Source organism: Camellia sinensis, chromosome 2 (assembly GCF_055761805.1).
Source record: "Camellia sinensis isolate YWXY chromosome 2, ASM5576180v1, whole genome shotgun sequence".
Taxonomy (NCBI): domain Eukaryota; kingdom Viridiplantae; phylum Streptophyta; class Magnoliopsida; order Ericales; family Theaceae; genus Camellia; species Camellia sinensis.
Genome location: NC_138962.1, coordinates 174,239,964 through 174,267,600, shown reverse-complemented (window position 1 = coordinate 174,267,600; position 27,637 = coordinate 174,239,964). Strand labels below are relative to the sequence as shown.

At 40.6% G+C, this 27,637-nt stretch overlaps 1 protein-coding gene and 1 long non-coding RNA gene across 2 annotated transcripts in view; both read left to right on the top strand.

The window, feature by feature from the left end:
* The first annotated feature begins 687 nt into the window (after positions 1 to 687).
* Positions 688 to 3,649, top strand: LOC114297107 (protein PHLOEM PROTEIN 2-LIKE A1). Its single transcript, XM_028241470.2, has 4 exons — positions 688 to 737; positions 1,031 to 1,173; positions 2,514 to 2,632; positions 3,073 to 3,649. The coding sequence occupies exons 2-4, from the start codon at positions 1,120 to 1,122 to the stop codon at positions 3,446 to 3,448; spliced, it is 549 nt and encodes a 182-aa protein (XP_028097271.1). The 5' UTR covers positions 688 to 737; positions 1,031 to 1,119; the 3' UTR covers positions 3,449 to 3,649.
* Positions 3,650 to 3,731: 82 nt separating this feature from the next.
* LOC145820464 (uncharacterized) overlaps positions 3,732 to 27,637 on the top strand; it is a 55,660-nt gene continuing 31,754 nt past the window's right edge. Inside the window, exon 1 of the long non-coding RNA XR_014362049.1 lies at positions 3,732 to 3,835. This is a non-coding gene — a long non-coding RNA (uncharacterized LOC145820464). The remainder of the gene's footprint in view (positions 3,836 to 27,637) is intronic.

Below are 27,637 nucleotides of genomic sequence, written 5' to 3'. Positions count from 1 at the left end.
GGATTTTCTCTGATCCGCAATATTATTTCTTTGGGTTAGAAGGAATTTTCTCTGAGTTGATCACAAGTTGTTTCCACAAGTTGAAGAGGTGTTTCAAGACAGAGCGAAAAATTCCCCTACAACTGTTTCACATTTTTATTTCAAATTTCAAATCTTTATAGCTTTTTCACTCAAACACGGAAAATTCAAATTTCTTTGGGTTCATTTTGACCAATTTTCTCTGGATTTTTCAAATTTCTCTGGTTTTTAACTGAGTTTTCTCTGGGTTAAAACCAGAGAAATTCTCTGGTTTTTGAACTAAATTTTCTCTGGGACTGAAATTTCTCTGGATTGATGTTGAGGGACCTTAGACATCATGAAAATATTTGATGTCCTTTCTACTATAAAATCATAATATCAGGGACCTTAAAAAAAATACCCCTTCATATTATTGTTATTTAGAACATAAAACAAGCATTAATGGTAAGAAGAAGAAGAAAAAATCATAAGCAAAATTGTGATAAAAATAGTTAAAATTTAATTTTTAATTTTTTTTATTGTTTAATTTTAATTTTAAAATTAATTATTAATTCTTTATTTGAAAACCGTACATAGCATGAATATTACTCTGGTTATCAGAAATTTCAAAGAAAGTCACTGTAAATTACCTTAAAGTATATATTAAAGTTGTGTTGCGTAAAGCAAATTCTTCGAGAGAAACATGACCAATTTTTAGAATCTTCTCGTTAAAAAAGAAGGTATAATTTCAAATATGTATTATATGATATGATATAATGAGGTATTTATTATGGTTTAAATGACATTGACATTTTTACAACGTATTTTAATTTGGTTGTATTAGATTATATAGTGTAAAAAATAAAAAAATAAATTTAAAAAAATTATTTAGTATAATTTCTTATTAGATAGAAATAACTTAAGTAAGTTTAAAAAAAATTCTTTATCTAGAGGGGAGTATTTTTAATTTCAACTTTCAAATTACAATAAACTTTACCAAAGAGGACTAATATGATATGATCGGTCTTCATAGGGGAAATGCTATAAAAATGAATGGTCTAAACTCAAGTTCAACAGGCAAAGGAGAGGAAATTCTGAGCAGCTTTGAAGCCTTATTCATTAATGATGAAGAAGGCAGATCTCATCAATGGAGTCTTCCTTGAAAATAAAAGAAAGGTCAGGCCAACAAATCAATTCCTCCTTCCCTTTCTTTTGTTTTCTTTCTTTTTATTTATTTATTTTTTTGTTTCCTGTTTTCCAGTTCTTTAATGTTCTAATGTAATGTGGAAATGATTCAAAACTTGAGAAACTTTTTGCCTTCACTCACAGTAACAAACTAAATCAAAGGAAAATAAGTGTTGGAAGGAAACAAAGTCAGTTTGAGAATGATTCTTTAATACTACATTCATACTTGTTTTTTGGACTACATCAACTTCATCCTCATGTTTGTTTACTGTATCCTCTGCCTATAAAGCTGTAGAGGATCATCTTGGCCCTAGAATCAGAACTTGTAGTCTGGTGTGGATCAAAAACATCCCTCCAAAGGTCCAGTTTTTTGGGTGGTTGGCTTGGAAGAATAGGGTGAACACTGCTATTTTTTGCATAGAATTGGTGTTCTTCAAAGTAGCTCTCCAAATCTGTGTGTGTTTTGTAAGGCTGATTGTGGATCTTTGAACCATGTCCTGCTGTGTTCTGCCCCTTTTCTTGGCAAGTATGGGCTGAGATGATGAACTGGTGGGGGGTGCAAGGAGCAATGCCAGGATCTGTGGGGGAGGTTCTTCAGTGGTGGGCTGGGGGAGCTGTAAAAATGAAGGAAAGATTGTTATGGAATGCTACCCCCTTGGCTGTGCTATGGTCCTTGTGGAAACTCAGGAATGAATGTTTGTTTAAGGCATCTTCTCCAATTCTGGCCAAGTTGTGTGAGTTTATTAAAATAAGGATTGCTTTATGGGTGAATCTGAACTTTAAAGAGTTTCATTTCACTATCAATGATTTTGTGTTCAACTTCAGTCACATCAGAACTTGTCTTGGTAGAAGGGGGTTGTTGAATGCGTAGCCTGGCTCATTTTGGCAGTGGTGTTGTCTTGGCTTTCTGCTGTGTTTGTTCTGTTGTTTTGCTTCTCTGTTTTTCTTTTCTTGTTTGTTGGTCACTCACCAACGTTGTGGTGTGTTAGCAGATGATTTGGCCAGCTTTGTGGTGCCAACCTAGTTGAGATCATGGAGTTGGCTTTGATGTTCTTTGCACTCACTTTCTTTATTGATGTTGTATCTTGTACTTTTCTTGATTCCATCGATAAAGTTTTTTTTTTGCTGTTACAAAAAAAAACATTCATACTTGTTTTTTGTATTTTATTATTCTTCCCAATAAAGTCCATGATCGAGTTCATTGTAATCTCTGAATAATAAATTTGAGCCAAGAGCTGATGATGATTCACTACTAAACTAATATCATCTTTTTTTTCTTTCTTTTTTTTTTTTTTGTTTTTTTTTTTGTTTTTGGGTCCATTTATTGACAGAAAAAATGGGTTGACAAGAAGTCTGGTCATTCCTCCTTCATGTTGTATCCAAGAGCACTTTCAATTGTTTGGGGCAATGTAAATGACTATTGGACTTGGAAATGTTTCAAAGATATGAGGTCTGTGTGTGATACTATTAGATTTTACAGTACACCCATTTAGATATTTGTCCAATACGGATCCATCATATATGCAAATTCAATCTAATTCTTAAATTTATGGATATGGCCACTATCCATGAAAACTACTAGAAACTCAAATTCACTAACCTCAGTGCCAAACTAATGATGAACCCAACAATTCAAATCAATCTTCTCTCAACATGCTCGAATACTCCCCCCTCAATAGCAAGTTTTTAGGTTGGGTTTGAGTTCTACATTGGGATCGTATCTCCTTATTGAATTTACCCAATTTGTATGGTTCTTGTGCTTTATATTCAAAGTCATCAACTATCTTTAGTGTGTTTGAGTTTTCTAGAAACTCTCCGTTCAACAATATGATAGTGCAAATTCTACATACTATTAATTCATTAATAAATAATCCCTTTGCAATTTTGCAGTGATGATAATGTGGAAGTAGTGAAGTTAATTACCGTATGTTGGTTAGATGTGCAAGGGAAGTTTGAGATATCAGAGTTGTCCCCAGACGTTGATTATGAGATTGTATTTATAGTCAGGTTGGCTAAAGGTTGTTCTGGGTGGGAATTGCCCAATACACTCAAACTGTCACTCCCAAATGGACAAGTGCATGAACGCAACGTGTGCCTCTATGAGGAGCCCAAAGGGCAATGGCTGGAGCTCAACGTCGGCAACTTTCGGACTACCAAAGGTGACGAAGGAGAAGTGTCCTTCAATTTTACCAATCTTTATGGACACTGGAAATGTGGACTTCTTTTCAAAGGTGCCCTTATTAGGCCCCAAAAAATGTCTCCATGACACCCCCAATCTTCAAGCCTCCTCAATCCTATACTTAAAAGGAGGACTTGTGAATTTGGCAACGTTCTGTGCCGTTTGTTTCAATTTCAACTATTTATTTTTCTTGTCAAACTTTGTACCAGTAAAATAAAGGTTTGCATGCTCTGTTTGTTGTACCATAGTTTGTTTCAGCATCAATACTACTGAACTTTTTAAGCTGCATTGGGTAAAAAATATTTTTTAATAGAAAATTTTTTCTAGAAAATGTTTCTGTAAAAAATGTTTTTCTTTGTTTGATGGTGGTAGTGAGACGAAGGTAGAGGTGAAGGTGGCGGCATGGTGATAGGGTGGCTGCAGCAGTGATGGTGGTGGAGATGACACTAACAATGGTAGTAAGGTGACATATTGGTAAGATTTTAGTCCAAAAAATATTTTGACTTTTAATAGTGAAAAATATTTTATGTCCAAATATGTTTGTTTTTTATTGACTATGAAATTTTTTTTTGTTCACTTTCGTTTTTTATTGTACAAAACGCTAGAAAATGCATAAAGTATTTTTCTGCCCAAACAAACGAAGTATTCATTTCATCAGTCAGTCTTTGAGGCATACATATCTCAGTACAATTTTTACACGTCTTGATACATTTTTCATACATTTTCCATTTGATAAAGCTGAAATAAATTATTGATACTGCTGCTGTGAGGTACAAAGTGCAACACGAGTGTAAAACCAACATTAAAGCAAGTTCTTGCCAATGGTAAAAAAGGGGCCTTGAATGTGGGGGCTATTCTTAGGAAAGGTGATTTCACTATATTTCTGATTAGGAATAGGGGCTATCACAAGAATATATATATATTTTTTATTTGGGTGATAACTCTAAAAAGACAAATTATGTATAGTATGATGAAATGAAATGAAATGAAGTGGAAATGGAATAAGAGAGAATGGAATACAAGGTAGCATGGAATTTAATGTTTATTTTCATTCCATTATTTGATTCCCAACCTAGAATGACATAGAAATAGGATCATAATTCTCATTCTCATATTTGATTATGCCTATTAAACTAATGGAATGAAATAAATTATTATTATTATTATTATTATTATTATTCTTTTTTAACAACCTAATAACAAACAAGTTAAAAATTCATATAAATTATGAAAGTGTTGATAGTTGTGAAAGTGATGGTGTGAGTTGTGGTAGAAGTAGCGGTGGCAGCAGTGGTAGTAGAATGGTAGTGGTGGTAGGTCATTGTGGAATTAGTGGTGGTGATAAGGTGGTGTTGTGGTAGTTGTAGTTGTGATAGTGGTGGTTATGGCGGCAGGCAGCGGTAGTAGAGTGGTGGTTCTCGCAATGGTGGTGATAGTGGTTGTGGTTTTTGTGAATGTGGTAATAGTGGTGATAAAGTAGTGGTTGTGGTGGTAGAGGCAGTAGTTGTGGTAAGAGGGGTGGTAATAGGATAGTGGTTCAAACGATTGTGGTGGTGGTGGTTTTGTGGTTGTGGAGGTGGTGGTAATGGTTGTGGCAGTGGCGACAGCGGTAGTAAGGTGGTGGTGGTATATAGTGGTTGTGGAAGTGATAGTAGTGGTGGTGGCAACGGTGATGGTGGTGGTGGTGTGGTTGAGGTGGCGGTAACTGTAATTGTGACGACCGCAGTAGTACTGGTGGTGATGGGGTGGTGGAATGGGTGATAGCATAAGGGAATGGTGAGTGTAGATAAATGATAATATTTTATGGTGATTCATGATGGAATAGAATGGCTATTTCTTCGGTTGCAGGAAAGAATAGGCATTCTCATGTTTTGTTGGAATAGTCATTTCATTGAATTGACTATTCCTACTTAGATAAAGCGTATCAAACAAGGGAAAGAGAATATCAAGTTAGAATGAACAATCTATTTCAACCTGTTTCCCATTCTATCGTACCAAACGTGCTCAACTCCAACTTTGAAACCGTCATGTGTTCAAAAACTATTTTTATATTAAAATTCACAATGGTGTCTCCGTTTGTCTGGACCTAAAATAGTTTAGGGACAAGCTTGTGAACTGGACAATGTTGTGCGGGCTTGTGAGATTCACCACAAATCTTATTTCCATAATTTGAATCATTTATTTTATAAATCACAGTATAAGATCCATGGTACAAAGTTAAAAAGTTCCTAAGTCAAAAGTGAAATCCCTTGATAGATTCAACAATTATGGATCTACTACGCAATTTGTCAAAGGCTTGATGGCCAATTCAACCAATTGACAAATCCATCAACCAAATGATCAAAAGCCATAGCTAGATCAAACCAAATCGAGCATGTAAACAACTAATTCAAAAACAACTAAGAGAGTGGTGTGATTTTAACGTGGTAAATTTCAATTTGAGAACCTCCTGTTGAGATGAAAAATTACAGACTCAATGCCTGAAAATCAAATCACTAATTCAAAGGAGCAATTACAAGAGTTTCTTACAATCCTTGGTGAATCCACACTTGGACATAAGTGGCTCTTGCCAAATCCACAATCATTGCTCTCCCCGAATCAATCTTCAAGGTGCCGAATCCACATTCATTGCTCTCCCCGCCTTCAGAATCTACGAAAGGACTTTAGAAATGCCTTTTGGAATCCATTGGACTTCTCCATAGATGAAAAAAGATGAAATGGAATATTGAATATGATTAATCAATGCTCAAGGACTCATAGATCTCAAAATTCTGCATCAAGTAATGTGTAATACTCTCACTGGATAAATTCGGAAGAAGTTTCACACTGCTAAAGAGAGCAACGATCTGGAAATGATGAAAATTCGGACTTTTTAAACTAACTTTGCAACCTAGACCACTAGAGCCATCCCTTCACTGCTCAAGCGGTGAGTGGACATTCTCTATACTTTGACAGTAGAGTCTGAAACCTAGAGACAGTGATTTCACCGCGAGACCACTCCACTGCTTGAGCCGTGAAGTCTGGATTTTTGTCTGTTTGATTTGAACTAAGTGGGCTTGTCAACGATAGTTCGAATGCTCTGACTTACTTGCAACTTAAGACCATGAGAAGGATTCACACAAATATACAATTTACATGAATTATGTTACATACACTTCAAACTAAAATACGAATACAACTGAAAAAGAGTTAAACGAGATTGCCAAATTACTATTAATGAACTCTAAGGCCTAAGAAGAATCAATAACCTTGAAAAATAAGAAAGAAAAAAAAAACGTACAGTAGAAAAATAGAAGTTAAAAGAATGGATGAGGATAGTATAACAATTTTATTTATTTTTTAAAAAAAAGCTTCAAAATAGACCTCTGGTGATTAAGAAGGCTATGTTGAGTCAGATCTAAATCTCTGATTTCTAACATCAACTCAGAGCCATCAAAAAACCAACCACAAAGAATTGGAGCTACCTTCCAAGCAACATTGACACCTAATGGTGGTTCTAAGCATTGATGATTGCCGAACCCAACAATTCCAGCTTCTAAACCTGTAGGAAGGGGAAAAAATACAGCTCTGTTTCACTTGCAGGATACATATAAGACAGATTTAAAGATTTTTCACCACATTTATATAACTTCAAGGGATAGGTGATTACCTGGGCAGATTGTGGATTACCTTACAAACATCCAAAGCTCTTCCAAATGTGCAAACTGTTGGGACTGTGAGACACCAGAAATCAATCACACACAATAACACAAGAATATTTACGTGGTTCGGCAATTGCCTACGTCCACAGAGAGTTATCCACTATAGAATTTTTCCGGAGGGAGATTACAACTCACACCTCACAAACACTCTTTATAGCACTCTCACACTTCTCACACTCTCTATATCTCTGTGTGTTCTGCTCAACCTCTCATTCTCACCTCAATTTATACACAATTGAGGAAGAGGAGAGCCACAAACATTTAGTAGGGAGGTGGCCACCGCCACCCACATTAATGGGGAGGTGCCACCCCCATTTACCATCCGCACTTCTCTTCAAGTGGGTTCTCCATTTGGGCAGTGGAGAAATGGTGCTGCACTAACAATTCTCCCCCTCCACGCCCATATGGAGAATTGACTTCTCACTTGAAGTCCATCCTGGCAATGTCTTTGTAGATTTTGAGTTTGTTTCTCGAGACCACCTTTGTCAGTATGTCAGTTGGATTCTTATCTGTATGGATCTTGATCAGTTCCAATAACTACTTTTCCATCACTTCGCGTATCCAATGATACTGAATATCAATGTGCTTTGTGCGAGAATGGTACATCGAATTCTTGCTCAGGTCTATGGCACTCTAGCTGTCACAATGTACCGTGAACTTTTCTTGCTTTAATCCTAACTCTTGGAGAAACTGCAGCAACCACAACATCTTTTTTCCAGCTTCCGCTACGGCAATATACTCTGCCTCGGTTGTGGAAAAAGCAACACACTTCTGCAACTTGGACTGCCAAGACATAGTTCCTCTGCAAAAGTGAACAGAAATCCTGATGTAGATTTTCTACCATCAAGATCTCCCCCCATATTGGAATCCGTATAGCCTTCCAAGACTGGTTTAGTATCTCTACAGCATAAACACATTTTTGCTGTACCCTTGAGGTACCTTAGAATCCACTTGACTGCTTCCCAATGCTCTTTTCCTGGATTGGAAAGGAATCTGCTTACTACTTCAACAGCATGAACAATATCTGGTCGGGTGGACACCATTGCATACATTAAACTCCCTACGGCGGATGAGTAGGGAATAGCCTCCATCTCTTCTCTTTCTTTAGTAGAGGAGGGACAAGAACTCTTACTCAGCTTGAAATGATTAGCTAGCGGAGTATTGACTGGCTTGGAATCTTTCATGTTGGATTTTGCAATCACCCGTTCAACGTACTTCTCTTATGACACCATAATTTCTTGGCTTTCCTGTCACGCACAATTTGCATGCCCAACATTTGCTGTGCAAGGCCTAGGTCCTTCATGTCAAAGGACTGTGATAACTCTTTCTTCAGTGATCTGATTGCTGTGGCATCCTGCCCAACAATCAACAGGTCATCAACATAGAGCAGGAGTATGATGAAGTTTCCATCGGGAAATTTCTTGACATAGACACACTGATCTGCAGCAGTTCTCTTGTACTCATGACCCACCATGAATGAGTCAAACTTCTCGTACCACTATCTAGGCGCTTGTTTGAGGTCGTAAAGACTCTTCTTCAATCTGCATACTAAGTTTTCTTTCCCTTCTACTTCAAAACCTTTTGGCTGCTCCATGTAAATTTCTTCCTTCAGATCACCATGGAAAAATGTCGTCTTCACATCCATCTGTTCAAGTTCCTAATTCAAATTGGCCGCTAGTCCCAAAACTACTTGAATGAGTGTCATTTTCATAACTGGCGAGAAGATTTCATCAAAATCAATACCTTTCTTCTGCCTGAAACCTTGGACAACCAATCGAGCCTTATACTTGACTAGCTTTCCACTACCGTCCTTCTTCAACTTGAACACCCATTTGTTCTACAATGCTTTTCGACCCTGGGAAAGTTTTACCAAATCATAAGTCTAATTCTTCTGCAATGACTACATCTCTTCTTGCATAGCTAGATGCCAACAACTCTTCTCCTTATGATTCTGAGCTTCTTGAAAACTTTCTGGCTCCCCCTCATCAATAAGCAAAATATAATCAGAAGTAGGGTATTTTGACGACGGCTTAGACTCTCTTGTTGATCTTCACAACTGTGGACCAATAGTCTCTGGTGGAGGGGGTTGTGGCTCCCCCTGCTTAACACCCTCTTCTTTTGGATCTTCTTTTTCTAGCAATCCATCATGCAACTCTACATCATTGGCTGCATGTTGCGGTAGCTCTTCTTCATTAGTGGCATGCTGTGATGGTGCAGGATTGGGAACAATTTCTAAAACATCATTAACTTTGGGTTTGGCTGGTTTCCCAAAGTCTTCTAAGGTCTGGCCTTCTTGAAATACGACATCTCGGCTTCGAATGACGTTTTTGTTTTTCGGATCCCATAATCTGTATCTAAATTCTTCATCTCCATAGCCAATAAAGATGCATGGAGTAGTGTAGACACGCCTGAACGTCCCGGGAAAATCCCGTTTTGTTCATTGGGCTCACTACAGTTCGGACTCAATGTCACGGTTCTGAATCTAATCTCACAAAGTGCAATGCAAGATCGATAAATCACCAAAGAGTCCAAATCTGGCAAATCGTTTTAAAAAATTGATTTTTAGAAAGAAGTGCCAAACACAGACTGCTTTGCCAGATACAGAGTCACCACCTAAATATTTTAGTTTTGGAAAATTTAGGGAACCTTGACTCGTGCCTAAGGCCACATGTCCGTCATCACCAAAGTTGCCTCAGCTCGGGAACTTGGGTACGAGAGGGGAAGGTCATGCAATGAGCACCCCTACTCGCCCGATCAAAGATCGGCCTTTACTAACATGATATGTTGTTTTTGAAAACACATGCGCTCTTATTCCGGTTATTAGCCTAGAATTACTATGTTATGCGCACGGCAAACAAATATAAACTGGATCGCCTATGTTGGAACAAAACATCTCATGTTTGTTTTTGAAAGCAGTCTGCTACTCGCAAGTAGGCTAAAATGTGGATTTTGCCACCCTCAAGTGGGCTTAGAAAACATGGTGATTTGCTACTCTCAAGTGGGCTTAAAACTCGCAATCAATGCATTGTTCCAATTCAAGTAATCCAATCTTCACCCATAGGCATTCAGGCAGTTATATCACATAAGCAGTTAGTCTCATGGTAAGCATGCTATCATGGCAGTCACTCACACACATGCAAGGATGCTAAAGCATAAACACTTACCGAGTACTCCGAGCCAAAACAAAAGCTATGTTAGAAATCAATGCATGATCCTAGCTATGTCGAGAATGCCTAATGCAACACATACAAAATACAACTAAGATAGGCTCAACTATTCTAAAATGTCATGTGAATTGCAATTTGATACATGTATTCAAACAGGAATTGAAATACAATGCGGTTAGTATGATGCGCCGAGCCCGATGCATGCAAGACAGATGAATGGATGCAAACATGCGAGCATAAGGATGTTAATCGAAACATGCCCTAAAACTAACCATTGTAAGCTGGTAAATAAAAGGGAGAAAGAAGTGGGGGTTGGAAGACATGTATCACACACACGCACACTTATTTACAACATTGCCCTCTCGGAGGAGGGTCCGAATGAATAATACAGAACCAACTAGCTAATCTAAATTAATCTAATTAAACTAGTTATTACACAACAGAATGAATAACAAACTACAGCTAATTATTACACAACTCTAACTAATTAACAAATTAGCTAAGTTAGTAATTAAATAAGCATATAAACTATATGATATAGGCTGCCTCAACTCTGCTTTGGATGACAAAGGATGCATGCATGCTCGAGTCGCCTTGTTCGGATATCCCTCGCGACCGATTTGCCTCTGTTTGCAATTGATCTCAGAAACTTGCACCAAGCTCTAGAGAGATGAAACTCCATCTTGGGAATCTATAGGGATACTGCCAACTAGATATTGGCCTTGGAGACCACCTGCCAACAACTTTTTGTGGTAAAAACCAGAAAAAGTGGTCGGCCAACCACTTTATCTGGTCGGTCGACCAGTTTTTGTTGCTGGTTTTTGGTTTTCTGCAACAGAGGGCAAGAAAGGGGCATGGCAAAGTATTTGCAACACATGTATGCGCGACCACTCTCCTTATCATTACATAAGCTCAAGGGAGTGTAGGCCTCGACCCTCAGGCCACCAATCACGCATCTCGATGCATGATAGCTGAGGGGCTGAATTGCACAACTTAATATGAAATGAATGCACATATGAACACGTAAAGCCTTAAACTCCATCATGTATAGTCAAGAGTGTCGGCGACCAGGAATTGAGGTACGTTTCATCTCTTCGAGTATGAAACGCCCCTCGTTTCCCGTGTTTGGGCTAACTCCTATCCCAAACACAATGCAACAAACATGGCATGCACAACGCAACTTCAAGTATGCAACCTAATGCGATACGATTTAGACATGCAAACATGCAAGGGATGGACATGCAAACATACGGCTAGCATACACAATGCTTATGACACTTGCCTACACAATACACATGGCAACTAACATACACAATGCAATGAATATGGCATGCACAAATGTAATGTTTGATCATGCAACCACATGGCATACTCAAAGCTATGGACTACATGGCATACTCAATGCACAATGGACTTATACCAAAATGGATAGGCCTCGGCCATGTCCAAATCAGCGGCCGATGGTGATAAAACCAAGGCACTAAAACATATACAAGTATGCACAATGCAAGGGCCCAAACCTAAGGCACAAGACACAACTTTCCAAAAGCATTAAAAGTATGCAACATGGAGTACAATGGCATATGTTCCAGCACTGAAATGGCATGTAAGATGACTTAGAATCATGCAAAACAACTCATGTAATGCATGTTGAAAGGGTCAAGCATCAAAAGCTAGTGAAGCATATTACACTAGAGGCATGCAAGGCGATGCTCAAATGACCAAACCAACCCCAAACAGACCCTGTGCAAGCCAAAATAGTAGAAAAATGAGTTGAGATGATGGCTTTGAAAAGCACAAAAATGGGGCTCATGCAATGGCTCACAAATAGGGCATAAAAGCACAACTCAAAAGTGCAATTAAAAAGTGGAAAATGTGGAAGTATAGCAGCCCTATATGCTCTGAAATAACATTCCCAATGAAGCCAAAACATGCAAATATCTCAAGTTAAGCATGCAAGAGACCTCAAAACTCAAAGCTAGTCAAGGCTATTACACAACAAGCATGCATGGCAAGCATCATTCGACCAAGAGGCCTCAAAATAGAGCTAAGGCAGCCCAAAATATGAACAAAATCATGTTGGAGCAAAGCCAAAATGTGCTAGAATAAAGGGCCAAAACATCATGCGAACCGAGCTAGTAAACAAGATTTACACTACAAGCATATGGAGCATGTGAGGGGTTACAAAACTAGCCAAAAACAAAGTCATGACATGTCAAATGATGAGCAAAAACCCACTGAAATGGAGCTAAAACATGCTAGATTGACATGCTACCTTGATGAGCCATAAATGGGAATACACTACACATATGAGAAGCATGCCAAGGGTGACCAAACCAACCATGGACAGAGTCTAGGAAGGCCTTAAAAGTCACCAAAAAGTGCCTGAACCAAGCCTTGAAAGTATGAAAATGTATGCTCCTTTGATAGGCCAAAAATGCAAGTAAACAAGACAAAAAGAGAGAGGGTCACCCCTCTCTGATTTAGGACCTCAAAACCACATGCCAACCACTGAAAATCCACTGGATTTTAGTGGCTAAAAGGCCAAGCAAGGATTAGCTCAAAGGCCCTAAGGCATGACACAAAAAAAGGCCAAACAAGGCATGCAAGAGGGTAGGAGACCCTCAGCACCCAAGAGGCCTTAAAAAAACATGTTAAGTGCTAAAAAATGAAGCTTTTTTAGTTGAAAACAAAGCTCAAATAAGCATGCAAGTATGGCTAAGAGAGTGACCAAAACAAAGCTTAAAAGAGGAGAAAAGAGATTACCCTTGAAGCACTGCAACACCAGCAATTTTCTCAGCCAAAAACCAGCTTTTCAACCTCCAAAAAAGTCCTCCAAGAACCTTAGTTCAATGGTGGGGTGTATGGTTAAGAGTTGTGGTGTAAAGGTGAAGAACAGCACACACTTTTAGGCACCACATATAGAGATATAGAGGGAGATATACACTTGTGCCTTAGGCAAAATTCAGAACCTCTGGAATGGAGAGGGAGAGCCTCTCTTATAGAAAAACAAAAGGTTCAAGCTTCTTGAAGAAGCTAAACCTTGGATGCAATCCCTCCATACACGTGTATGGAGGATACAGTTTGTGCCCTCCAGCTGGCACAGCTGGCATCCATTCAGTCTGACAAAACAAGGGGAAAGGTGCCGACCAGAAAAGGTGGTCGGCCTACTACTTTTAGTGGTCGGCCGACCACCCAAAGTGGTCTCCCAGGTAAAAAAGTGGTCAGCCAGGGGAATTAGTGGTCTCCACACTGAAAGCAAGCCAATGGTGGGGTGGGAAACCAGAAAATGTGGCCCAAAGACCAAGAAAACCAGTTTCCCGACCAGAAAATCGGCTGGCGGGGAGAAAAGTGGTCTCCAAGGATAAAAGCTGGTCTCCCACCCTTGTACCACTTCCCAAACATGGAAAGTAAGGTTTGTACCCAAGACAAACTAAAACGGATGCAAGACGAGGTTTTGGGAGGAAGACGCACGGCTGGGAGCCCCAAAAACCAGCTGCTGAGCATCAAAAGTGGCGTACGACCACAAAAGTGGTCTCCCAGACCACAGTGTCCCTCTAGACAGAGGAAACAAGGTGTGTTCCAAAAACCGTGCCAAACGGAGAATGTTAAGTGGTCCCAAGCTGAGGCACACGGTTGACGGCTCCGAAAATCGGAAACTAGTCTCCAAATGGGAACAGTGGCCTACGACCACGAAAAGTACCCTACGACCACTGAGAGATGGTTTACAAGACATCTCCCTCCCTTCGGGAAGAGAAAACAAGACTTGGTCCGCGGACCGAGTCAAAGTACAAAGGGTTCCGAGGTCCGGAGGCAAGGCTCTCAGCCAAGAACTTCGAAATCTCGAAACAAGCACAACATGCGCAATCACCGAGTGCTCAATCGATGACGTCTGAGTCTTAAGGTCGGTCAAAAATGGGGTATCTACAAGTAGCTTTATCATCCAGCTTCTGTCTGTTCTCCTTGGATACATGTGCAAATGCTTTGCACCTAAACATTCTCAAATGAGAGTAAGAAATCTCCCTTCCAGACCATACTTTCTCTGGAATGTCAAAATTTAATGGAATTAATGGCGATCTGTTGATCAAATAGCATGCAACACAAACAACTTCTCCCCAAAATGGCTTTGGTAGCTTTTCCATTTTTAGCATATATCTGACCTTCTCCACAATGTCCGGTTCATTCTTTCAGCTACACTATTGTGTTGTGGGGTTCCAGGAATAGTCTTCTCATGTCGGACGCCGCGAGTAGCACAGTAGGCTTCAAACTCTTTTGACGTGTACTCGCCTCCATTGTCTGTTCAGAGACACTTCAACTTCTTTCCGGTCTCTCTTTCCACCATAGCATCAAATGTTTGAAAATGCTGGAACACCTCAGCTTTGGTTCTTAGGACATATACCCATACCTTCCGTGATGCATCATCAATAAACGTCAGGAAGTATTTTCTGCCACCCAAAGATTCCACTTCTATGGGACCACATACATCAGAGTATACTCTGCTCAACAACTCTGATTGTCTTCTAGATGATGAATAGAAAGCGACTCTATGTTGCTTCCCAAACAAGCAGTTGTCACAAGGGTTCAATTTTGCATCTTTGGTAAAGGGAATAAGTGACTTCTTTGCCAGAATTTGCAACCCTTTCTCACTCATGTGACCCAGCCTTTTATGCCACAAATTTGGTGATGCCTCATCTTTTGTTGCGTTGAGGCTATCTGAATGCACCTCCACATGAGTCTTGTACAACGTGCCACTTGCTTGTCCTCTGGCTACCACCAGAGATCCCTTTTTCAACTTCCACATGCCTTTGCCGAAGTAGTTCTCATAGCCTTGTCGATCTAAGGCTATCCCTGAGATAAGATTCAGGTATAAATCGGGAACATGCCTAACATCTTTCAACACAATCGTGCACCCAACTTTGGTTTGGATACGAACATCACCGATTCCCACAATCTTTGAAAAACTGGAGTTGCCCATCTTCAATGTACCAAAATCTCCAGTTTGGTACGTACTGAAGAACTCCTTTCGGGGTGTGGCATGGTAGGAAGCTGCTGTATCTACCACCCACTCGGTGTTGTTGTCTGACATATGGAGGCATTCTTTTTCTTCAACAGAGAATAATACAATATCTTCTGAGATAGTAACTGCAGTGTTCCCATCTTCAATCTTTGGATGTCTATTGCCTTGTTTTTGTTCTCCCTTCTGTAGACGTGCCCGAACGTCCCGGCTCCGCGCACGAAATGGCGCGAAATCTGGTTTGTTCATTAGCTACTACAGTTCGGACTCAATGTCACGGTTCTGAATCTAATCTCGCAAAGTGTAATGCAAGACCGATAAATCACCAAAGAGTCCAAATCCGGCAAATCGTTTTGGAAAACTGATTTTATTAAAGAAGTGCCAAACATGGACTGCTTTGCCAGATACAGAGTCGCCACCTAAATGTTTTTGTTTTGGGAAATTTAGGAAACCCTGACTCGTGCCTAAGGCCACGTGTTCGTCATCACCAAAGTTGCCTCGGCTCGGGAACTTGGGTATGAGAGGGGAAGGTCACGCAATGAGCACCCCCGCTCGCCCGATCAAAGATCGGCCTTTACTAACATGATATGTTGTTTTTGAAAACACATGTGCTCTTATTCCGGTTATTAGCTAATCTTACTATGTGATGCGCACAGCAAACAAGTATAGACTAGATCGCCTAAATTGGAACAAAACATCTCATGTTTGTTTGAAAATAGTTTGAAGGTGCTACTTGCAAGTAAGCTAAGACATGGATTTGCCACCCTCGAGTGGGCTTAGAAAACATGATTTTGCCACTTCAAGTGGGCTTAAAACACACATTTCGGTGAATTGTTCCAATTCAAGCAATCTAACCTTCATCCACAGGCATTCATGCAGTTAAACACTTAAGCAGTTAGCTTCATGGCAAGCATGCTATCATGGCAACACCTACACACATGTAAGATGCTAAAGCATAAACACTCACAGTGTACTCCAAGCCAAAACAGGGAACTTGTTAGAAATCATGCATGATCCTAGTTCATGTTAAGATGGCTAATGCAACACATGCAAAATGCAACTAGAAATAGGCTCGGCTATTCTAAGATGGCATATGAAATGCAACTTGATACATGTATTCAAATAGGAATTGAAATACAATGCAATTAGTATGATGCGCCGAGCCCGGTGCATGCAATACAGATGAATGAATGCAAACATGTTAGCATAAGGATGCTAATTGAAACATGACCTAGGACTAACCATCATAAACAGTTAAATAAAAGGGAGAAAGATGTGAGGTTGAAAGACATTCACACACTCACGCACAGTTGTTACAAAATTCGCCCTCTCGACAGAGGGTCCGAATAAATAATACAAACCAACTAATTAACTGACTATCCTAGCAAATTAATTATTACAAAACCCTTAGCTAATTAAACAAATTAATCAAGTTACAAAACCAACCAAGTATGAAACTAAAACAGGCTGCCACAGCTCTGCCTCGAAAGGATGAATGATGCATGCTCAATCGTCTCGCTCGGAAATCTGTTGCCATGCCTAATGTGACCTCTGTTTGCACTGTTTTAGACTTCTAAAAACCGTACAAATCTCCAAAACACTGCTGATCTACCTCATGGACATGCTGAGAGGCCATCGGCCAAATGGTATGGTCATCAGCCAAGAGATGAGGGTCATCGACCACTTTTGAGGCCATCGGCCAAATATTGTTAGCCAATCAGCACACTAGATAGCTGATCGGCCATCTCTTCCTGCAAACTGCTCCTTTTGTTGTAGCAGAGTACAAACAGAGGCATGGTAATACATTTGCAAGAAAATGTTGTGCAACTACACCCCTTATCATGTTTGAAGCTCAAAGAAGTGTAGTGTTCGGCCCTCGAGCCATCAATCACGCATTTCGATACATGATGGCCAAAGAGGCCGAGTTGCACAAATCAATATGCAATGAATGCACAAAAACACATAAATGTCTTAAACTCTATCATGTTGGATCAAGAGTATTGGCGACCAAGAATTGAGACACGTTTCATCACTTCAAGTATGAAACGTCCCTCGTTCCTCGTGTTTGGCTTAACACCCCAAACCAAACACAATGCAATGCATGCAACATGGAGATGTTACGCAATGCAATCATGATTGACTTATCAAAACCAAGGGCATGCCAACTGAATGCAATGCAACCTAAGCATACAAGGAAAGCTAATGCAACATGAGTATACCAACAACAATGTCATGCAATGCAACCTAAACATGCAAACATACAATGTATCAAGCATGCAAAATGCAATGCAACCTAAACATGCAAACATGCAATGTACCAAGCATGCAACAACATGCAAAATGGTCTTAAAGTAAAATGGATAGACCTCGGCCATGTCCAAAACAGTGGCCAAAATGATGAAATGATAGCATCAAATTCAAAACAAAGCATGCACGTGTAATGGCCCATCACCTAGGTACAAGAGCATAACTCTCAAGAGTGCTCAAAGAGCGACAAATGCAAGTGTATGACGACACTATAAGCTTTGAAATCGTGCATAGAATGATGTCAAATCAACCAAACAAAGCAAGTATAGCATACATGAAGCTCAAAGCTTAAGGCTAGCAAAGGGATTTACACCATGGCCATACAAAGCAAGCCCCAAAGGGCCAAGGGCAACCAAAATAGTCCCAAGGCAAGTCAAGATGAGACCAAAAATATGCTTGAACCTAGCCAACACAAGCTAGAACAAAATACCAAAAACATGAAGCATGTAAGGCTACAAAGGGCTGTTACACTACACCTATTACAACCAAACATGGCATGACTTAATCAATAAAAATCAGAGTTATGGCATGTCAAAATAAGCCCAAAAATGCACTGAAATGATAGCCCAAAGGCCTAAGTATGGAGGCATACACAATATCCATTCTTGAGGTACAAAGAGCCAAACCTCCTAAGCATTAAAAGAGTGACAAGCACAAGTGTATGATCATGAAACATGCACTGAAATAACATTTCAAATGATACCAAATTATGAGAATAGTCTAAGCAATGCATGTTAGTGGACTTGATACACAAAGCTAACAAGCTAAATTGAATCATGGCTATACAAAACAATGCATGCATGACTAAAACAACACCAAACAGAGCTCAAGCATGGTAAAACATGAGGGAAAGCTTCTTGGAGTTGAGCCAAAATATGCAAGAATGATGGTCCAAACACAAGATGCATGTTAAGGCAATAGAGAGGATTGCACTACAAGTGCATGGTGCATGCAAGAGGCTATCAAACCAACCTTAGACAGAGATATAACATGTTGAAATAAGGCCTAATACATGCTAAGATGGAGCCAAAACAAGCTTAACAAACATGTTACTTTTATGAGCTATCAATACAAGCATATGAGACACAAGGAGAGGGGGGTGTCCCTCTCCTATTTAAGACTCCAAAACAACCTTTCCACCACTGAAAATCCTCTGGATTTCAGTGGTGAGAAAGCCCAAACAAGGTGGTCCCAATAGCTTAAAAGGATGGTTCAAAACAAGGCCAAACAAGGCCTAAGAAGGGGTAGACTACCCCCAATACAAAAGTGACCTTAAACAAACATCACAAGCATGAAAAATCAAAACTTTTTACAGTAGAAAGTTAAGCTTAAATCAGCATAAAAATAGGTCTAAAAGCTTAAGCCAAAATAGGGGATTAAAAGGTTAGTTTCTCACCCTTAAAGAACACCTTCAAGAACACAACTCCAGCAGCTTTTCTGAGTTCAAACCAACCTAAAAACACTAACACCAACTCCTCAGCACCTCAGCAACAAAAGGATGGTGTTCTAGTAGGTGTTTGTGTGCAATAGTATGAAGATTTTACACTTTTGAGCACAAACAAAGGTAAATGAAGAGAGAGAGGTAAAACATATATAGAGAGAGTGATATATGTTTTGTATCTCAAATTCTCAGAACCTCTGGAAAGGGAGAGGGGCCTCCCTTCTTATAGAAATTCAATTCTCAAGCTTGTTGAACAAGCTTGAGTCTTGATACAATCCCTCCATACACGTGTATGGAGGATGAGAATTGTGCACACCAGCTGGCACAACTGGCACAAAAATATTTGCAAAAGCAGGTGGAAAGGTCTCGGCCAAGAAATATGGCCGATCGACCAAAAAGAGTGCTAATCGGCCAACACTTATGGCCGATGGCAAGAAAACAAGGCCGATGGCACCATGCCTTGGCCGATGGGCTGTAGGGATGGCCGACAAGCGACCCCCTTCCCTCAGAAGAGAAACCACAAGTCCTTGGTCCACAACCAAGCACAAAACAAACAAGTTGAGAGATCCTAAGGCAAGGCACGCAGCCAAGACCTTTAAGAACTCAAAACGAACAGGAGCACGGATGATCATCGAGTGTTCAAACGATGACGTCCAAGTCTTGAGGACGGTTAAAAATGGGGTGTCTACACCTTCAAGGCATAACAATATTTCTTGATGTGACCCTCCTGGCCACAATGGTAACACTTGAACTTCGGCCCACTCGTATCTTCTTTGGATTTCCCTCTGTCTTGAAATCTTCCTCTGCAGCGTCCTCTGCTTTTGCTTCTTTCTCTGTCTCTGCCTGTCACGACCCAAACCCGGCCCTATGGGTTTAGCACCGTAACCGGCCAGTAATCCGAGATTACCGAAGGCCTGCTGAACCGCAATACAGTAAAACAGAGTACAGGGCCTGGCGGAAGCCAAAACAGTAATTAAACAATGTCCAATGAGCTGCGACGGTCTGCATGCCAAAAAGATTTTTCATGCATTCATACATACACAAACAGTACAGTCTATACAGTACACAGTTAACAGATTGATCAAATAAATCATCAATGCGTGGCAATGGGTATTTATTTTTCACAGTTACCTTGTTCAATTCACGGTAATCAATGCACAGTCTCAGCGAGCCATCTTTCTTCTTTACAAACAAAACAGGAGCGCCCCATGGCGAAGTGCTAGGCCTGATGAACTTCTTATCCAGCAGTTCCTGCAGTTGCACTTTCAGTTCTTTCAGTTCAGTTGGGGCCATTCTGTAAGGAGCTTTCGATATCGGCTGCGTACCCGGAATCACATCAATGGTAAATTCAATCTCCCTGTCAATTAAATCCCCTGGCAGATCATCTGGAAATACATCTGGGAATTCCCTGACTATAGGAATACAGTTCACGTTAGCATTATCATCAGTAGGTACAGTCTGTACAGAACACAGATATCCTTTGCACCCCTTTCTAACTAATTTAACAGCTTTCACAGATGAAATCAGATACGGAGGAGGTACTACTCCACTCCCATTAAACACAAATTCAGGCAAACCAGGTGGACGGAAAACAACTTGCTTGGTCACACAGTCAATAGTGGCATGATATTTTTGTAACCAATCCATCCCCAATATTATGTCAAAATGATCAATGTTCAATGGCAGTAAATCAATAAACAGATGCATATCCCCAACAATGATTTCACATGTAGGGTACATATAAGCACATGTCATGGACCCTCCTACGGGTGATGATACGGCTAGCAGATAGTTCATGGGTTCTAAGGGTCTATTCAATTTCCGTGAGAAAGCATGCGATACATAAGAATGCGTAGACCCCGAATCAATTAATACATATGCATTTTGTGCACAAATAGAGAGGATACCTGACACAACGGTTTCAGTATTTTGCACGTCTCCCGGTACTAGGGCGAACACTTGGCCCTGCCTCATGGGCTCCTTCCCGGTAGCTTTGGGGTTAGGCTTTGGTGCTACAGTTGATGCTGCTGCGCTTGGTGCAGCTTTACTACTGGCTTGTGGAGCAGAGGGGCAGTCTTTAACCATGTGGCCCACCTTGCCACACCTGTAACAGGCTCCAGATATTCTGTAGCAGACCCCCTTGTGCTTCTTGACACACTCAGGACAGGGTGGTATGAACCCACTCCCTTGGCTGGGGCTAGTCGTCGACCCCGTGTTCTGTTTCTTGTTGGCCGGGTTGTGCTTGCCTTTCTTGAATTTGAAACCCTGCCTTTTACCATGCCATTCAGTTGTTGGTGTTTCAGATTGTTTCACTGCTGCCATGTTCGACTCGGCCATCAATGCCCGGTCGAGAACACCCACAAAAGTCGGTAGTTTCAAAACATTTATCCGGTCAAGTATTGCCACATTAAGGCCACCTTCAAATTTTCTGGCCTTCTTATATTCAGTATCCACCATGTGCGGTGCATAACGGGCAAGTTCAGTAAATTTGGTTTCATACTCTACAACGGACATTGTGCCCTGCTTCAGCTGTTCGAATTCAGTCACTTTTCTATCCCTAACACACTGAGGGAAGTACTTTTCAAAGAAGGACTCCTTGAACTGAGCCCAAGTCATAACAGTGCTTGTATCGCGGATCAACATCCACTACCTTCTAGCTTCTTCTTGTAGGGTGAAGGTAGCAAGCAATACTTTGTTCGCTTCTGAGCACGGAAACACTTCAAATAATTTTTCTGTTTCCAGAACCCAAGCTTCAGCTTTTAACGGTTCAAGGCCTCCCTGAAAGGATGGCGGTTTCATTTTGCTGAACTTCTGGGTCAGAGCAATTATATCCCCATCATTCACATTCACATTAGGTTCCGGCTGTACCGAAGGAGGAGGAGGCTGTTGGTTCTGTTGTTCAAGTCTAGCAGTTATCAGTTCCATCATTCTTTCCATTCTTTCCATTCTTGCCTCAGTAGATGAGGACTCAGGTTCATTTGCATTGTCCATTTCACTATAAGCAGTTATAACAGTTTTAAACATAAGCAGTCATTTGTTTAACAGTTTACCACATTAGCATGTATTCAGTCATAACATAACCACACACTTATCATGCTCCTGAGATGCCCTAATAACTTTTCTAGGACACCGTATAGCTCATTTGGACACGTGTGTGCGGTATAACTCGTGGTAAGTATCGCTCTGATACCACTCTGTCACGACCCAAACCCGACCCTATGGGTTTAGCACCGTAACCGGCCAGTAATCCGAGATTACCGAAGGCCTGCTGAACCGCAATACAGTAAAACAGAGTGCAGGGCCTGGCGGAAGCCAAAACAGTAATTAAGCAATGTCCAATGAGCTGCGACGGTCTGCATGCCAAAAAGATTTTTCATGCATTCATACATACACAAACAGTACAGTCTATACAGAATTTACAGTCACACAGTACCGGGACCTAATCCCTTGATAACAGTACGGTAAACATTCAGTCTATACAGAACAGTTAGACAGTATGAAGACAGGCGGGGGAAAACAAACAAAACACCCCCAAGCCATAGCATGGCAACTCGGAACCTCGCAGTGAGGCACAAAGGCTGGCTTGACAAAACTGGAGTTACCGTGACGCTCCTAGCTCCGATCTGGTGCCTGTACGCCTACATATATATATGAGCAGTGAGCTAAAGCCCAGTGAATAACATAAAGCGTAAAGGGGTTTAGAATGAATGTCCTTACAGTAATGAAAACAGTTCAATTCAATCAGTATTTCAGTTGTTCAGTACAGTAAACAGTCATATGTGGTACATCCATTAGCATAACAGTGACAGTAGGTCTTAAAAGACCGAACAGTAATGATGGCCATCAGTCAGTAAACAGTAGTGGTTCCACGAGGGAACCGACAGAGATCTCTGTAACAGTAACAGTAACAGTAAACAGTAGGTACTAAGGATGCCACAGTACAGTTCAGAAATAAAGGACATACATTCATTCAGTAATACCAGTTCAGTAAACAGTTCAGTTCAGTATTCAAAAGATATCAGTTGAACATATCTTTACACAATTGTTACTCACAGAGTTTGGGGCTACAGTATGCTAGAGCGTGCCTCCCCAGTCGCCAACCCTACACAGTTAACAGATTGAACACACACTAAGCTACCCAATTGGGAACGGTAATAACTTAATTCCTAATGCCTCGGTGTGTTCTACATCTATATCCTCAACAAGATGCCTTAAACTAGGCCTAAGAATGCCTAGAATGGGATGAGGATGCAAAGATGTACATTAAAAGCATTTTCAGAAAAATAGGGTCCCGCTCGAGCGCATGTTTCCCCGCTCGAGCGGTCACGCAACCAAGGTACACGCTCGAGCGTAAACTTACCCGCTCGAGCGTACTGTAAAAGTACTGGATGGGTGAAATCTCCGCTCGACGCCCGCTCGAGCTTGAGACAAGACTCCGCTCGAGCGCCCAATCCTCCGCTCGAGCGGACTGTAAAACAGTGCAGAGAGATGCTGGATGCTCGGATTCCACGCTCGAGCGGAAGTGCGAAATCTGGAAAACCCAGATTGCACCTCCAAGCTCAAAACCAAGTTCAAAAGCATCAAAACTCGACCTCTTGGGCTAAATTTCCAGAAAACACATGTAAACTCATAGTTAAACATGGTTCAAAACTCAATTTGAAAAATCAAAGCCCAAGGGTGTTTTATTCAAACCCAATTTCAAACCAATTTCAGGAACAATATGAACATGCAACATGCATGATCTCAAATCATTTTCAAAGCTTTAATGCTGTTTCAAAAGAGCTCAAACCTTCAAAAACAAGATGAACTCATGGAGTATGACCAAAAGATGGACATGCATGTGAGGAAACATGGACTACAACCTCAAAACTTCAATATATGTACATGCATGCAACAATTAAGTTTCAATTCAACAACAATGAACCAATTCATGACTTAGTTCTACAATGAAGCATGAATCATGCAAGAATAACTCAAAGACACCATTAAGATGATGAATGATCTACCTTAGGTATAGAATTAGAAGTGAGGGAGCTCAAATAGGCAGATACACTTCAATTTCAAGCAATTCTTCAAGTTGACTAAGCCAAACCCCCAAGAACAATTCTATTCTCTTCCTCTCTCCCTCAAGGTCGGCAAGAACAAGAAGAAGGCTGAGGAAAATGTTTTTGGCTCAAGTATAGTGAGCTCAAGGTGTAGAGGTAGTGGCCCACTCAAGGGCAAAACGGTAATTAAGTCCAACTCTTAAATTAGCTTATTTAATCTAATGTAAGCATACCTAATCAGTTTTCGGATAATTATACCATAAAATCTCATTAATTATGACGATCATAAAAATATCAATCAATTTCAGGTTCGGCCGCTGATAAGGCCTTCAATTAGCAGTTTAAACACTAAAATACGAACAGATCAAACAAACAGTCAACAGATAAAATGCAATTCAAACAGATGTACTCATTCAATCCAGTTCCAGTTTTCAGTCAGTCAGTTCAGTACTTTAATCAATTCAATTATCGATCATAATCAATTCAGTTTAACGGTAATCGATGGTTATCGGTAATCAATCAGTCTTTAATCGGTAAACAGTATGAGGGTTGTTACAGTCTCCCCTCCTTATAAAGAGTTTAGTCCTCTAAACTCGAGTTACCTTCATTCTGGATGAAAACAGGATTCAGTGGAAACAGTTCAGGATATCTTTTGGCCATGTCATCTTCCCTTTCCCAAGTGGCATACACGCCACCGTGGTTCTGCCAGTCAACTTTTACTAGCGGGATCTCTTTGTTCCTCAGTTTCTTGATCCGTCGGTTTACAATCTGTATAGGCCGTTCCTCGTAAGTGTAGTCATCACTCAACACTATCCGAGTAGGCTCAATCACATGGAAGGGATCCCGGAGGTAGTCTCTCAACATGGAAATGTGGAAGACGTTATGCATATGCTCCATTTCAGGAGGGAGCGCAACTTGATACGCCACCGGATTAATTTTCTCAATAATCTCATACGGTCCGACGTATCTTGGTGCTAACTTGCCTTTGACTCCAAAACGAGTCTGGCCTTTCATTGGTGTCACTTTCACAAACACGTGATCACCCACTTCATACTCTCTGTCTCGTCTTCTAACATCTGCATAGTTTTTCTGTCTACTCTATGCAGTTTTCAGTCTCTTTTGTATCAGTTTCACTTTTTCAGTTGTTTCATACACAATCTCGGGCCCAAGCAAAGGCCCATCTCCGACTTCTGCCCAGCAAATCGGAGATCTATATTTTCTGCCATACAATGCCTCAAAAGGCGCCATACCAATACTCGAATGGTAGCTATTGTTGTAGGCGAATTCAACTAATGGCAGATGACTTTCCCAGTCTCCCTGAAAATCAAGGACACACATTCTCAGTAAATCCTCCAAAGTTTGGATGGTCCTTTTTGATTGGCCATCTGTCTGAGGATGATAGGCACTACTCAGTCTCAGTTCAGTACCCAGTGCAGTTTGTAGGCTTTGCCAAAACCTCGATGTAAACTTCGAATCCCTGTCAGAAACAATAGACACAGGCACTCCATGCAGTCTAACAATTTCATCAATATAGATAACAGCCAATTTGTCCGCATTATAAATCGTCTTGACAGGTAAGAAGTGAGCAGATTTGGTTAGTCTATCAACAATAACCCAAATTGAATCCATACCTTTTCTGGAGCGAGGTAATCCCACAATAAAATCCATGGTGATATGCTCCCATTTCCACTCTGGTATGGATAAGGGCTGCAATAAGCCTGCGGGTCGTTGATGTTCAGCTTTGACCTGTTGGCAACGAAGACATTTGGACACAAAGTCAGCAATTTCTTTCTTCATTCCCGGCCACCAGAAATTCTGTTTCAGATCTTGGTACATTTTCGTATTCCCCGGATAGATAGACAATTTCGAATTGTGGCCTTCTTGCAGAACTCTTCTTTTCAGTTCAGTATCATTTGGTACACACAGTCTTTCTTGAAATTTCAGTACATTATTCTCAAATTTGAATCCCGGTCTCGGTTTAGATTCTCTTTCTTCGATGATCTTTTTCAAGAAGTCATCCAGTTGCTGTTTCTCTTTAATCTCCCCAATCAGCGCCGGTTGAGCAGAAATAGCAGCTAAGATTCCACCCTGTTCTCGTAAAACAATTTCGATTTCAGATTTTTCAAGGTCACAAAGCAACTCTTTCTGTCCTGTAAACAAACAGGCTAAGTTTCCAATCGATTTCCGGCTCAATGCATCGGCAACGGTATTGGCTTTTCCCGAATGGTACAATATCTGTAGGTCATAATCTTTAATCAGTTCTAGCCATCTCCGCTGTCTCATGTTCAGTTCTTTCTGTGTGAAGAAATATTTTAAACTCTTGTGGTTGGTGTATACTTCACATGTCACCCCGTACAGATAGTGACGCCAGATTTTCAGTGCAAATACTACTGCAGCAAGTTCCAGATCATGGGTCGGGTAGTTCTTTTCATGCGGTCTCAGTTGACGGGAAGCATAAGCAATAACTTTCCCATTCTGCATTAACACACACCCCAAACCCTTATGAGAAGCATCACTAAATACAGTGTAACCATCCGTACCCGAAGGTAGAGTCAAAACCGGTGCAGTCACAAGTCGAGTTTTCAACTCTTGGAATGCTGATTCCCTTTGGTCCGTCCAGTCAAATGATGTCCCCTTCTGAGTTAACTGAGTCAGTGGTAGGGCAATTTTGGAGAAATCTTTGACAAATCTTCTGTAATATCCAGCCAATCCCAAAAAGCTTCGGACTTCAGTCACATTTGTTGGTCTAGGCCAGTTCACTACAGCTTCAATTTTCTGCGGATCAACAGAAATCCCATTTTTGCTAACAACATGCCCCAAAAACATAACATGGTCAAGCCAAAATTCACATTTAGACAGTTTAGCATACAGTTTTTGTTCTCTTAAGGTTTGTAGGGCAAGTCTCAGATGATGTTCATGTTCTTCTATACTCTTGGAGTAAATCAATATGTCGTCAATAAATACGACAATAAAATTGTCAAGGTATGGTTTAAAAAGTCGGTTCATAAGGTCCATAAATGCAGCAGGGGCATTCGTGACGCCGAATGGCATAACTAAAAATTCATAATGGCCATACCTCGTTCTGAAAGCAGTTTTATCAATGTCTTCCGGTTTAACCTTCAGTTGATGATACCCCGATCTGAGATCAATCTTAGAAAACACTTGTGCACCCTGTAACTGATCAAATAAATCATCAATGCGTGGCAATGGGTATTTATTTTTCACAGTTACCTTGTTCAATTCACGGTAATCAATGCACAGTCTCAGCGAGCCATCTTTCTTCTTTACAAACAAAACAGGAGCGCCCCATGGCGAAGTGCTAGGCCTGATGAACTTCTTATCCAGCAGTTCCTGCAGTTGCACTTTCAGTTCTTTCAGTTCAGTTGGGGCCATTCTGTAAGGAGCTTTCGATATCGGCTGCGTACCCGGAATCACATCAATGGTAAATTCAATCTCCCTGTCAATTAAATCCCCTGGCAGATCATCTGGAAATACATCTGGGAATTCCCTGACTATAGGAATACAGTTCACGTTAGCATTATCATCAGTAGGTACAGTTTGTACAGAACACAGATATCCTTTGCACCCCTTTCTAACTAAT

Coding starts and splice junctions, on each gene's coding strand:
- LOC114297107 (XM_028241470.2), top strand. CDS start 1,120: ATGATGAAGAAGGCAGATCTCATCAATGGAGTCTTCCTTGAAAATAAA. Junction 1,174..2,513: donor TCCTTGAAAATAAAAGAAAG/GTCAGGCCAACA, acceptor ATTTATTGACAG/AAAAAATGGGTTGACAAGAA. Junction 2,633..3,072: donor AAATGTTTCAAAGATATGAG/GTCTGTGTGTGA, acceptor GCAATTTTGCAG/TGATGATAATGTGGAAGTAG.